At 39.4% G+C, this 14,829-nt stretch overlaps 1 protein-coding gene across 2 annotated transcripts in view; it reads right to left on the bottom strand.

Annotated features, from left to right (window-relative positions):
• Positions 1-1,203: 1,203 nt before the first annotated feature.
• Positions 1,204-14,829, bottom strand: part of rbpjb (recombination signal binding protein for immunoglobulin kappa J region b) — a 40,603-nt gene continuing 26,977 nt past the window's right edge. For both annotated transcript variants that reach the window (XM_046852011.1, XM_046852012.1), the window contains exons 3-11: positions 12,747-12,842; positions 10,199-10,364; positions 9,393-9,567; positions 8,697-8,834; positions 7,624-7,736; positions 5,930-6,070; positions 4,593-4,748; positions 4,137-4,240; positions 1,204-2,817 (exon numbers count right to left, since the gene is read on the bottom strand). In XM_046852011.1, coding sequence (XP_046707967.1) covers positions 2,535-2,817; positions 4,137-4,240; positions 4,593-4,748; positions 5,930-6,070; positions 7,624-7,736; positions 8,697-8,834; positions 9,393-9,567; positions 10,199-10,364; positions 12,747-12,842 — 1,372 coding nt within the window. In that variant the 3' untranslated portion in view covers positions 1,204-2,534. The remainder of the gene's footprint in view (positions 2,818-4,136; positions 4,241-4,592; positions 4,749-5,929; positions 6,071-7,623; positions 7,737-8,696; positions 8,835-9,392; positions 9,568-10,198; positions 10,365-12,746; positions 12,843-14,829) is intronic.

Raw genomic sequence — 14,829 nt, 5'->3', positions numbered from 1 at the left:
ACCAGGAGCGACGGCTGTTTTTTTTTTTTCGTTTTCAGTAAATTCAAACACTACGGGGATTTCGTTTTTCCCCAACTTGGAAGCAAGGTGGCATTAAAGCACTTCAACGGTGACGCCACTCGAAACAAGGAGGAGAGTTCATTAATAATTTAAAAAAATACAATATTACACTTTAAAGCTACTTTTCATATTAGTAAAAAAACCAAAAACAATAACAAAAAAAGGAAATGGGAGGGGAAAAAAAGGGAGGATCGATGTCTTTTAGTAAACTGTCTTGTGAACAATAGTCAGGAATGGACAAACAGCACAACTGACTAGCGCTTTCTTCACTAGTATTAAACACAAAAACGTTGTAAATGTTTCTGTTGGTTTTAGATGCCTGTCTGCTCAAGACCGTCCTTCTGCTTTCTCTTCTTGAGCAGGGAAGTGGTGGTCTAAAGGAATGTGATGGGCGAAGTGAACACGAGATGCTGTTGATCATAACCACTATACAGTGGATCAGGCTGGTGAAATTCAGTGGTTATTCCCACAGACCAAGACACAGAACCTATACAATATTGCTGTATGCATATATCTTTGAACAACCAACATACATCTAAAGGGCATTAAGCTTCTATTAGAGCACTTTTCTAGTCTCTTGTCACCACACACCGAAACTGCTCGGAAAACAGATACCACAGTTGCTAGGCTACGAGCCGGAGATGCAGGCGTAATGAAAATACAAACAGGTTTAGCAAAAAACGGAAGCAGAGTGATGCTCCTCATAAGTTAATCTACTGTACAAAAACTACTACAGCAGGCTGATTGGTTAGTTTCTCCTAGCTGGCATTAATCATCTTCATATACATTAGTGTGTTAGCAAGGCCACGAGGAACAAATCAAGAAGTGACGGAAGTAAAGCTCTACTTTTGGTGTACGAGAGGCCACGGCTGCCAACACACTCTTCAAAAAAATGTCCACACACCGAAACGACTACGTATCGCAACATCTTTGGGTAATGTGAGAGCATCTAAACGTTTTTTTTTGACCAGTCTGAACTTTAAACAGCCTTGTTAATGACTATCGAGAAAAAAAGATTTTGGGGGAAAACAAAACAAAACAACAACACAAGGCTGAGTTCAAGAGTTTACAGTCACAGGCCACGATCTTAAGGTGTGAACTGCACTTGAACCAAATGTGTTGTTACAGTAAGGCCACGTCTAATGGAAGAATATTATTTATTCGAATAATCCAGTCTTTTTGTAACCAAAAAAATTAAAAACATTTTAGCAAAATTAGGAAGACAAAGAAATGTAAAAAAAAAAAAAAACTTTTTTTGTTTAGTTTTGTAGGAGACAGCATGATTTCAGACCACAAGCGATAGAAAATCTGTCCATCCAGACTTATGACACTTTGATAGTAACAGCACACGAACGCAGCAGGCTGCTTCGGGACATCGTGCACCGCGTGCGCGCTTGAAACGCTCAGTACTGAATGGCTACGTTTCAGCGGCCGCGCACGTCCCACGCCTCTGTATTGCGAACGGTGCGTTCTGGTTTCACTGGTTTGAACAGGAGGAAGAGGGAGGTCACTGTACCTCCTGCGATACCTAAACACACTAATATAAAATCCTTAAAGGAAGCATATACACATCATATTGCAGACAAGGCAGAGGCGTTGCTTAAAGCTTTTTTGTTCTTTTCAGAGAATTTGTAAAAATCAATAATAAAAAATAGACCCTCTGACTTTCTTCCGAAAAGCAAAACAACTTCAAAGTAAAAAAAAAAAAGAACAGAAAGAAAAGAAAGTCCCATATCAAAAATTCTGAGCAAATGTGAAAAAAAGGAAATACGTATAAAGAAATCTATACGTATATAGATTAAAAAAAAAGCTATACACAAAATCAAGAATGGGCCACAGCGCCCTGCTATGCCCACATCCCTAATGACTGAAAAAGTGTAAAAAGTCGGAAAAGAAACTATTTGGTAACAAAAGCGTACTACTGTTTAGATACAAAAAAAAAAAAAAAAGTATGGAGGAAAAATGTACCTTTACTAAAGCTTATACAATAACCTTGGTCCATAAAAACTACGTTTCATTTACAAATGAACCTGACCCTCGTCTCATAACGTCCAGATCGAGCCACAGGAGATTTCACTCTTTCACACAAGCACAAATTGGGTGTGTGTGTATTTTTTTTTTTGTGGGGGTGGGGCTTAAATTAAGGTGGAGTAGAGACTTCTTGCTTAAATGCATCATTGCTATTGTCTGATGTTCTCTTCTTCTGTATCTTGACAGGTTCAGGTGTTCTCACGGCCACGTCCATCACCAAGAGCAAACATCTCATCACCTCCTTTACCTCCTCATTTTCCCCTCTTTTCTTTTCTTTCGCCGTATTCCTCGACTTTTGTGTTGACGGTGCCTAAATAAAATTGTTCTTGAAATCATTTTTTGAACTCTATATGCAGCACTTTGTTGAAATGTACCTGGAGTTTTTTTTCTGTTTTTTTTTCTCCAACCGCGTACTAAGTTCTTGTTTGGTAACACCACGTGTGTTACGAGACCACGGCGGCTGTGGCGTTGGAGGAGTTTGCCGTGACTGAATTTGGTGTGTCAGTGTTGGAGGTGTTATTAGCCGAGCGCAGGATGGCCCCGGCCGCGCTGCAGTGAGGCCTCGGGCCCGGCTCCGGAGTGTACGTGAACATCAGTGTGGTGGAGTAGATGATGCCGTCGTTCCGCACCAGTGTTACAGGAACCTGCACCGGCTGTCTCACCCACCGCCAACCCTCACGGAATGCTGAAATGTCCGGTACAACACACAGCATGCTTTCTCCACACCTGCAACACAAACAGGAGGTATATTACTCACGGTATTACACACTGAATGCACAAGTGTTTTAGAGGAACAGCATTAGTGACTTCATGACTTGATGTACGCTGTATAGAACAGGGGTGTCCAGTCTTTTCCACAAGCAACAAATTCTACCTGTTTAAATCTAAGGACTGTCATCTTTTCAATGACTATCAGGTGTGGCTCTTGATTGGTTGGAATGAAAACCTGCACCCACAACAGGCCAATAGTGGAAAAGACAGGACACCCCTGGTATAAACAAACATATTGGGACACCAGAATTCCATCCACGGTTCTTCCACAAACTGTTTCCGCAAACTTGGAGGCACTAAATCGTATAAGATTTACATTTTCCATTCACTTAAACTAGGAGACCATGGTCCATAAAACCATGTGTGTGTAGATGTTGGTGGGTGAAGGCGGTTGCGTGGGGGATTAAAGACATATTTCTTAAATGCATTGCTATGGTCAGATGTTCTTGTCTTCTGTGTCATGACAGGTTCAGGTGTTCTCCTGCTCCATGAAGATATGCTTTACATCGGTAGGAATGGAACATTTTGAGTGGCCTGGAACAAAGCGCTGATCTCATCCATAACAAACACCTTCGGGATGAACTGGAACTAAAAAAAAATAAACCTTGTGGCAGTATGACCACAAATCTCCAAAACCTCATGGAACGTCTTCCCAGAAAAGTGCCGGTGGCACACACACACACACACACACACACACACACACATATATATATATATATATATATATATATATATATATATATATATATATATATATATATATATATATATATATATGGCAAAAAATAAATCATTAGTTCATTATATGAAACAATATGATTCATATGACTGGTTAGTGATTATATAACTGACATACAGTAGTCATAACCATCCCTAGGAATTCACTTTTGTGGCCATATCAGGATTCAAACTGTTGCATTTACACACTCTTCTAAAGCCTTTTGCTTTATTTATATAGCCTTTCATCTTCTTTCTTAAAACTCATCTTAGGTCCCAATAATTCCAGCGCTGATAATAAAGTAAAACACCAGGATGGCTCATCATTTCAGTGAAAGCACTTAACATAAACAACCTTCTTGATATTTTACTTTCACCTGAACAGACATTTTAAAAGCTTTATCGGCTCTGAACAGTTCAGGCGGCATTTACAATCCGTGTGTGTGTGTGTGTGTGCACTTGTGTATGAAATGAACTTTTCAGTTCAATCAATCAATCAAATACTACTACTACTACTAATAATAATAACAATAACATAAACATATTAAAAACCCTACCTGTACATAGTCTCAGCTTCCACTTCCCCAAACCACACACGCAGGTTTGGAGCAAAGTTCTGCCCTGTTAGCTCCAGCATCGCTACGTCTCCTCCGCCGTTCAACTGTATGCAGGCAAATCCACAAACACACACACACAGTCCATTAGTTTACGTAAAAAAAAGGCTGCCTCATCAAGCGTGGCTACGTGTAATTTCTGCCTGCTGCAGCCGATTAATTTCAGTGAAGATCTCTGACAGATCTGCACAGTTAATGGCGGTTGCAGAGAGGTGAAATCTGGCACGCTGTGTGATGGGATAAATTACACCACATGTGACTTACAAATGAGCGCATTCGTTTTTCAGGGAAGGGGTTTTTTTCCCCTTATGTTATACAACAACAACACATTTTTTGATTGCATTATCTGTATGAATGATAACTAAGAATCAGTTCTATTGCACTAATGTGTTTGTGTACCTGTAAGCTTTCAACCACAGGCACAGGGGTGACAGACGAGTGAACTGGACCCATTCCCTCGTAGAAGGTGTATTCTGCTTTATCTGTGCTAATGATTGTCCAAGAGGCACCGTCGTTGATCATCTCTTTATTTGGTTCTTTCGGGCATGGAGTGGCCTGAGCAAAACACACACACACACACACACACACACACACACGAGAGCTAAAGATAATGCAGTAAATGGGTGCATGCATTATTGATGAAACAATTATAAATATTTCGAGACAAGACAACCTAGGAAAGCCGATAAAAAATATTGATGAGCTGATAAATATTACAGCACAGTGCAATAATGCAATCGTGCGTGTGTATGGATTTTTTTTTTTCCACTGCCAAACTCTGGGTTCTACTAGATGGAATAACTACAATGTTATTATGGTAAATGGTTTATGTGGTGAGCATACATAGAATATAGGATGCAGTTTAGGGTAAATCCTTATTGTATTGAATGAAACTGGGAAACAAAAACTTTTACATGGTTTATGATGTACAGTAATCCCCCGCTTTACCGCGGGTCGAATCTCGCGCCCCCGGTTGGTTTAATGCGGAATTGCATTCGCCACATGACTCATTTGTTTGGCTGATTTTCCCGGTCTCTCACTAAAAGCACGATAGACCAAAAAACTTAAAGGGAACCGTTTTTATGGAGTTTTATGTTGAAATAATGAAATTTATTAATCAAAATATAATTACTATATTCTTGCAAATGTTTTTTGCGTGTGTTTAAAGTGTGTGGGAGGATGATTTATGGCTTAAACAGTAAAAAATAAAAAAATTACTGTATTGTGGATCTGAGCTTGTGAACAGAAAAAAAAAAGAAGAGGGAAAAAAAAAGATTCTCGTCACTTCAAGTCAAGTTAACACTTAAGATTTGGATCAATGTCGGTTCTTCTAAAACAAAAAAAAAAAATCTGTAACTGAAAATATTTTTCAATTAAACTCAATTATATTGTCAGTCACATATTAAGTTTAATTTTATTAAATATAGTAAAATGTAAAAATGAAAAAAAAAAAAAAAACAATTCCCTTTATCCTCTTTCTTTATTTGAACTTTTCAAATCCAATTGCAATCTACGATGTTGCTTACAAAATTCCGAATCCGACCACTTTAAACTGGTATAAATCTTAGATAGCCATACTGGTCATCAGGACCAGTGCCATCTCTTATAAACACACATCCTCTCCGACACTAGGATTCCATTTGTTTTGAAGAAAAAAAATCCTAATATTTATGTACCAATCAGGACCTGGACACTTTTTTTTTCTTTAACTTCTTTAACACAATGTGAGCTCTTACTTGAAACTGGATGATCCTTTCTTGGGAAAGGCACAGGTACATCCTCTCTGTATCCTTTAGGTAGAAGGCACACTTATGCAGCTGAGACACGGGGTCATCTGCATCCAGCAAGGCCGTCTGCTTATCCACCTTACGGATGATCTGTACAGAAATATTTCCAAAACACATACACATAAAAGAATTGTTAAATGATAGGGGTTTATTGAATAAAATCCATGATCGAGTTTCCACACAAGACACTAGAGAAGGTCAAGAGACAATTTTATACAACATTCCAGAATCTGAGCAATGCAGTTAAAACAAGCTCTGATGACATGCACTTTTCCTACATGGAGACACGGTTTCCTTACACGGTTTGTAATCAGATTCTGACTCTTAATTTGATCACCAAAACATGCATGTGCACACATTCATGTTCACTTTGCACAGCGTTAATTATGCTGTATGAAGCATCACAGTGTACTCTAAAAAAAAAAAAAAAAGAAAGCCAGTCTCTTAAGGGACTAATGCACACAGTAAATACCTCTGCCTGAACAATTCATGAAAGCACTCTACAGCTGTTGTTAAATGTCCATTAATGAGCGAGTTTTTAAGATTTTATGGGTTTTTTTAGTAGAAAGCAACACCTCAAAAATGATTGTTTGTGCTACTGCTGATGCATTAGAACAAGGGAGACTAAATAGCACTGGAGGATTAATTAAAACAGAGCAATATTAATTGTTTGTTAAAAAGACAAGCGAAAAAAGTCTTAAATCGGAGGCCGACCAATAACCGATTAATCAACCGACAGTTTTTAAAATGGATACCAGGATAAAAAATAAAATAAAAATAACACTCCATGAAAAAAAAAGAAAAATAAATGTAATTTAAAATTTTTGGCCTTTTGAAGATGGCCATTTAAAGCAAGAACGTTTGGAATTATGTCAAATGATAATGGTTTAAAGTAACATTTGCAACATTAATTGAAGTTAATGAATGCTTGATACATTTTTATTTTATCTGTTAACATTATTTTGTTAATGCATTATAAACTCATGAAAGAGAAGTCCAAAAAAACCACAAAAAAAACAAAAAACACACAGCACATTGAGTCAGTGATACGCCTCTAGAGGCCACTCTCATATTGTATAATGACAGCGGACCTTCCCAGTGGCTCCAGCGCAGACGCAACCTGGAAAAACTATCGAATATATGGATTCATGCTGATAGCTTCTAGTTTAGATTGTTAAAATTCTGGGATGCTTCTGGATAAATTTTTCTTGAAGTGTCAGAAAAAAAAAGAAGGAAAAGAAAAAAGAAATTTACAACAAAATCCCTATTGTACCTATTGCTATGTAAAAAAAAAAAAAAAACAGCTCAACCATTAGACTTTTTTGGATTCTATTGACTCACAAAACAGAGGCTTGTGAATTTAGAGCTCAAAATTTCATCTGTGTAAAATTTGTGCAAAATTAAAATAAATTAATATTAACAAAGTTTTCTTTCATCTTGTCTCCTTTCACCGTCTTTGAATTGTCATTTCTGCATTGTACATTTTATTAGCATAAAGTCTGGCTGCTGTTTTTCTCTAAAAATTGACAGGGTAGCTAAACTGTAATTGTTCCCACCTCTGCATTATTTACAAAAATGTTTTACCCCTAGTCTTAACATTTACTGCGATTTAATAAACAGACAGACAAAAAGTCAGACATTACCAGTCGTGGCAGGGCCATTCCCGTGACAGAGCAGACAAGTTTGACAGTTTGGCCGTAGTGAATGTAACCATCCCGCACGGTGAATTCCTCTCCCTCGGATTCTTCATCATCCACTACGTGCACACACACACACACACACACACACACACACACAGAGAAAGCACGAAATCAGTCTGTGCATTCCTTAGCAGTCTTCTTACTTTTTGGCCATGCCAGCTATAAGATGAAGATGTTTATGATTGTGTGGGTTTGTAAGCATGTGTAACTGTGTCTGTCTGGATGATGGAGTTCTGTTTATGTGTTGGGACAAGGCTGGAAAAAAAGCCAGTGTCTTCACTGGACTTTTTATATATGCGTGTTTCTCTTGGCAATTAAAGCATTAAGTGCTTTCAACAGAATTGTTATATTTTGTCCGCTGTGCATTAACTGCTTTCACTAATCAAGATTATGTAATCAAAGCCAAAAATGTGCAGAATGATTTTTAATTAAAGCTCTAAGCATTGTGAATGAACAGATAAAAGATCAACTGACACGGTTCTCGGCTACTCATCCCGCTTAAGTGTTTATTAATAACAGTGATGAAATTGTTACCTAAATATAAATCCAGATTGCAGGGCTTAGGGCCCTTTACTTACAAGACAATCATCTGTGTAACATGTCTTTACATGGAGCTTTGCTGAAGTGCACAAGTCTGCTTTTTGCTATCATCTTGACAGGCGGCTTAAATGACCCGCCATCCTCGTCCGTTTTGTCGATCGTGGAGTATTTCTTTCAAATTGAATGCAATTCTATAAACCTATCGAAATGTGCTCTTTATACGAACACTTAAAATGAAGCACCCTCTGCTTGTCTTTCTGCTACTCAATGAAGTCATCTAGTCCTCTGTGTTATTGTGGGAGTATCACTGTAAGAGTATCTGACACATAGGAATATGAAGCTTAAAACTTCAGTCAGTATTTTAAAACTAATCTGACAGGTTACTTATTGTGTGTGTGTGTGTGTGTGTGTGTGTGTGAGGGAGAGAGAGAGAGAGAGAGAGAGGGGAAGAGGGGGAGAGGGAGAGGGAGACTTACAGAGGTGAATATAGAAGGCTCCCCATTGTTGTGAGCTGGCGTGAAAGTTCCCGCCCTCCACATGGAGGTAGCGTGTGCTGACTGTCTGAGAACGCAGTCTGTTAAACAGTGCCACTTTTGTTCCAGACGCTATACACACTATACACACACCCAAACACAAAGAGAGAGAGAGAGGGAAGAAAGAAAGCCATAAGCTTGGCATTTCTAGACTTCATCAAATATTTATGTTTAAGAGTTTAAGAGGCAGCGGTTCAATTATAAAAAAGAGCTCTATTTGCTAGTGCATGGAGCACCACACCAAACAACACACTGCTCAAGGTTTGATGTTCGGACCCTGTTAATCATGCAGCCGATCTAATGTATTAAGAAAGAAAAAAAATGTTGGCTGTGGCTCCCCCTGGTGGAGATGCAATCTTTATCTAAACAAACCCCCTGTTCTCATCTTGGTCCGGTATAGCAATAGGTCATGAGAACAATAAGCGAGGGACAGATGATTGGATGCCAGTCAATCTCAGCTTATTTAAAGCGCCCCTTCTCATGGTCATAATTCTTTTTTTTTTAATGTGTATCATTACATTTTTACATCATAAAAGACAAAGAGAAAAGAAAACATTCGGAAGCGCACCTGAAATCCTTACACACTCAGCAAAAAAAACAGAGAGAGAGGATTAGGCGGCGTGTGTTTGTAACACTCACGGTCAGCGTTCTTGAGCGACTGCTTCTTTTTGGAAGGCTTGGAGATGACCTTGATGCGCTTGCTGAGGAAGACGCCGATGTTGGCGCTGTTGCCGTACAGCATGCGCACCGACAACATGAAGTGCTTGCGCTTGTCCGAGTCCGAAATGTACAACGTTTTGGCTGTGCAGTAATTCTGCAGAGGGGATCAGGGAGAAAATTAGAGATATAGTAAACAGATATTCAAAAAAAAATATATATATATAATCAAGGATAGTTAATAAAATGGCATGTTACAAACGCAATGCTTTTCGTCTTCAGGGACAAGTGAACCACTCGAGGTTTAATGACTGCTATAAAATCTGCTTAGTGTCGGCACTTAAACCATCAAAGATATCTTTGCTATCTATATCTTAATCAGAAATATTAAGTCTGTATCAGCCTGTAACCACTCCACTGCATTTGAACCCCATTATCCATCTTATCTGTAAACTATGTGTTTATGCACAAAGTAACCGACACCATTATCAATAGTGTCAATTAAAATATAAATATTAATTTAAAAAAAAAAACAGTGACGTACTTCATTTGAACTAAAGAGAGAGTCGAGAAATGTTTACGTATGTTCCTTTAGAAAGCGGTAAATACTACTTTAAAATGGTTTGCCAAAAGTAACAGGTTTGTACAGTATTTAAAATTTTCTGGGTTGATTTCTTGCTGCATGTTCACACGTTGTTTATTTTATTCCAAACCCTTGCAGCAACTACCAGTTCTGTACACAGAGTAATTCTCATCTGTGTCAGTTGTATGTGTTAACTGTATTGTACCTTTCCCTCCAGGTTGAGTTGTTGCATCTCCTGGTCGCTGTTCCCGATACCTATGAAGGCGCATGGCTGTGACTCCTGCTCTGAGCAGCCATCTCTCTCCATCTGTTCCCTCTTTTTCTTCCAGCCACAGCCCATCAGATACACACAGGGAGGAGGGCAAAAGAACCTGCATGAACACACAGAAATGGCAGAGAATCTCATCACAAATACGATTAAACCTTGTTTTAAAAATGCAAGCACAGACGCAATGATTTCAAAATGTTTTTTTTTTTTATCATTTGCGTCACGTCTCCAGGAGATGGCAGCACACACCCTATAAACGTTTATATGATTTCATGGGCTAAAGACAAAGCGGGCGTCCAATATTCACAATGGAAATATATATATATATATATATATATATATATATATATATATATATATATATATATATATATATATATTTTTTTTTTTTTATAAAAAATTAATTAGTCTCGGTAGAGCAGTTTGCACACTTTCAGCAGATTATGTGTGTTGGAGAAAAAGCATTACATTTGCTGCACAGATTATATTAGTCCTTATAATATAATAATAGGCACTGGAATATAAAATATATATGAAACACATTGTTCACACATCCACAGCGATTTATGGTGGATCTCATGAGTATGGTGATCAACCGTCAACAAATACCACTGAATGAAGTGCAATGTAATAGGAACCAACTGAACACACTTCTTCAGCCAATTATCTAATCACTGCGTTAATACACTCATACAGTGCGATACAGGTTTGAGTATTTATCTAACTGCTGATCTCCTGGGATTTTTCTTTTACACACAGCAGTCTCTAGAGTTTACTGAGAATAGTGCAATGATGAAAACATCGAGAGTGTTGCGGTTCTGTGCACTGAAACACTTTGTTGACACGAGACGAATGCAGAACGGACGGATCGGTTCAAACCGGACAGAAAGGACACAGTAACCCAAATAATCGTTCCGCACATTTGTAAAAAAAAAAAATATGCACAACATGTTGATTCTTTAGGAGAATTATTTACAACGGCAAAAGACCACAATCGGGTCCACTTTTGTCACCAAAGAACCAAGTGGACAATTACTAAGGCACGCATGTTCCAACCTGCCTAATGTCAACAGTCCAGACTGGTGGAAGTGGTGTAACAGTGTGGAGAATTTCTCACCCCTCAATACTAATCATCACTTGAAGGCCACAATCTATCAATGGTCACCATGTAAATCCCATCCTGGGAGTTTAAAATCCCACTGGTTTTAAGAATATGTTCTTCAGTGGTCAGTGTGATAGAGGATGAGATTCACGTTATCTTTTGGTATCCATGCCATGAAGTGCTCACTGAGGACATATCCATGTAAAAGGATATAAAAAAAAATAAAAGATAAAGACAGAATAAAAGTGAAATGCTGAACTGATTGTTTACATACGCACCCCTATTAGAATAAAAAGAATATTAATAATAATTACTTTGCTGTTCAGAAAGATGGCGGCGATGGTATGCGAGTCTAAATAACGTCCCCACGCGGCGCCTTATTCAAAACGAAAGTGCTTGTAAGGGTCAGACAAACAAATCATTAATGAGTCATAACAGTGTCTGGGTGGAATCGAAGACATGGTTAAGGGTATCAATTCAAATGCTTTGTCTTTTTTTTTTTTGGAGGGGGGGGTGGGGTTAAAAAGGTATTTAGTCTAGCGCAGGAGTGTTAAGTTCCTCCTACAGGGTTCTGGTGTCTGCTTTCACATCCTGCTAGTGCGTAACACTCGAAACGCTCATGATGCTGCGTGTGCAGGTTTAAAACACTGTCTCTGAACCAGGTTCCATGCGTTACACTCTGCATTTAGAACCGAGAGTAAATCAGGTGATCGCACACTCATACGTTTGAGCTTCCCTTATCTATTACTATGTTTGTTTGGTACGCCAACGATCCCTGTCACACGGGGGTCAAAAGTTTAAACGAAAGCAGAAACGACACAATGACTAAAGTTAAGCCAGTTCAAACACACTTCCAATTAGCATCTCTCAATCCCTCTGTGTGTAACTCGTATAACGGACAACATTGCACATCAGGTTTAAGATTTCTGGTCTGTCTTCTTTTCGCTCTCTCGTTCTTTCAGCTCTGTCTGGCTGTGAATTTTTGGATTAACAGTCAGGCACTTCTGGTGTGATCACAAGGGAAACACTTTCCTAGCCAAGAGTAGTGAGCCAAGATCTAACCACGACAGGAGCTCCCCAGATACTGACTCTTCTTCGCTATGATCAATCTGTCCACACCTTCCTGCCTCCCCACGTTTTCCTTTCTTTTCTCCTCGCTCTCGTTTTTTCCCCTGTTCTTTTCCAGCTCTCTCATTTTCCCTTTTCGTCTGCGATTCGCTGTGGACGAAGGAAAACCTCATTTCCTCCACTGCTTCATAGGGGAGACGCGGAGCGAGAGGTCAACAAGCATGACACAAAACATCCTCGCTGAAATGTAGTCATTCATCTCATGGGCTGGAGAACTAAAAAAAAAAAAAAAAAAAGTGTGTGGGTGCGTGTTACCTTTTTTCATTGCCGTAGGATTTCTGTGCAACTTTAGCATGGAGGATCAGAACGGTTTGGTCTCCTCGCTCTTTCAGATAATTTCTCATCGCTTCTCTAGAGAGAGACACAGAGAGAGAGAGAGAGAGAGAGAGAGAGAGAGTGAGTAAACATGGTGAGGTTTCACAGAATGTAGGAACACAAGATGTTTTTTTTCCACCCATGTTAAATCGAATTACATTAGTTAGTGCTCAACGTTTGCTGAGGAAAAGGCAAAGTCTTTATAAGTTGAATGAAAAGTGCAATCTGGAAAGAAAAAAAAAAAAGTCAATAGTACAATAAAAATTCAATAGAAAATAAATCTATGACACCACTGAAGATCATGTTATTATTATAATGCGAGGCACTCCGGGTGGATATTTCCTTTAAAGAACAAGCCAGGACAAACCGTTTCTCACTTGATGTTTTTGGACTACTCCACTTTTCACGACATATTTATGTTTATTTGCTCAAAAGGCTGCATGTGTTACATTTGAAGGCATTTTGAGACATTAGCTGTTACATCGAGTATTTTGCTGCTGCACACACCCCTGCCTAACACTGTGCTTTGCTGGAATCACTTCAGCATTCCATAAAGACCCATTATGCAGATTCTAAATTAACCACAGTGATCAACTTATTGCTTAAAACAACTATCGGTTCAATTAGCACTGTTCGTGTGCACAACCTTGTATGTTCCTTCTGTTGTTCTGGGACCGTGTGTATATATTTAAAGAGAAAGCCTGCAGAAAGGTCGCATGTGCTTTATAGCCCAAACCTCAAGAGCTTGACTGGAAACACAAGCCCAACTTTGATTAGCCAATTCTCTGGTGAGCACAAATATGTGTTGCTTGCTGAGAGCATATGAGCAGCACGGCCAAAAACCTCAACCTCCACAGCTGGGGGGTCTTTATAAAAAAAAAAGTGAAAAAAAAAAAGGGGGGGTGCATGTTTGAGAGGGGGTAATGAAGAGGGCAAAAGGACAAATGAAAGTTCCTCGGTGAGTGTACGCGTGTGAGCGGAAAAGAAGGGGGGTGACGACTAAGAAGGAAAGATTGGAAGGAGGAGATGAATATCCGACCTCATAACTGAAGAATTCTGATTTCCAATTACTTCAGCTAAAACAAAAGGAAACGGTGCTGCACATGCACACGTGTAATCTCTTAATGTGGAGTGCTCTACACACACACACACACACACACACACACACACACAGATTTATACCACTACGCCATTCCAGCTCGGGGGAATTTATATATGTAACCTTATTGACTCATTGGGAAATAATTGATGCTCCTTTTAAAAATGCACATGAAGTATTTGGACTCAATTATGCACGCCTAAAACGTACCGTTTGCACAGATGTTTGCGACACCTGACACGCAAGAGCGCCTTGAAGACACAGACACAAAGTAATGGTGGGATGGGGTTGGGGGGGGAGCACTCACACACAGTCTTCCCTCGCCATACAAGCGTCCTCCACACGCTCAAATTCGACAGTCCTTTGTTATGGAAAGCACAGGGGCCCCTGAGACTTGGAGGTGTGTGTGTGTGTGTGTGTGTGTGTGTGTGTGTGTGTATGACAGAGAGAGAGAGAGAGAGAGAGAGAGAGAGAGAGAGAGAGAGAGAGAGAGAGAGAGAGAGAGAAAGAGAGAGCGAGAGTGAGAAAGAGATGTAGGAGGCAAGATGAGGAAGTTTAGGACCCTTACTTACTGGACCAGCCTGGGGAGACACACACACACACACACACACACACACACACACACACACACACACACACACACACACATGCGTACATGCACACAAAGAAAATCAACTGGCCTACACACTTCATCAGCCTGATGAGCTCATCTCCAACCCATCACGCGTCTCAGACAAAACAATCTCCTGTTTCAAATGGTCTCGGAGTTTGATGTAGCAAAACACCACAGCTCTGAAATCTAAACCGTGTTATTTATATCGCAGGAGTTTCTCACTCCGTTTAATGAGACATAACTTGTACTCTAATGGAGCGAATCTTGAACCCTGAAGAGCGCCGCCCTGCCTCGTAGGAGGGACGGATCTT

The sequence above is a fragment of the Silurus meridionalis genome, chromosome 6, assembly GCF_014805685.1.
Source record: "Silurus meridionalis isolate SWU-2019-XX chromosome 6, ASM1480568v1, whole genome shotgun sequence".
Taxonomy (NCBI): Eukaryota; Metazoa; Chordata; class Actinopteri; order Siluriformes; family Siluridae; genus Silurus; species Silurus meridionalis.
This window is presented reverse-complemented; position numbering and strand designations above follow the sequence as displayed.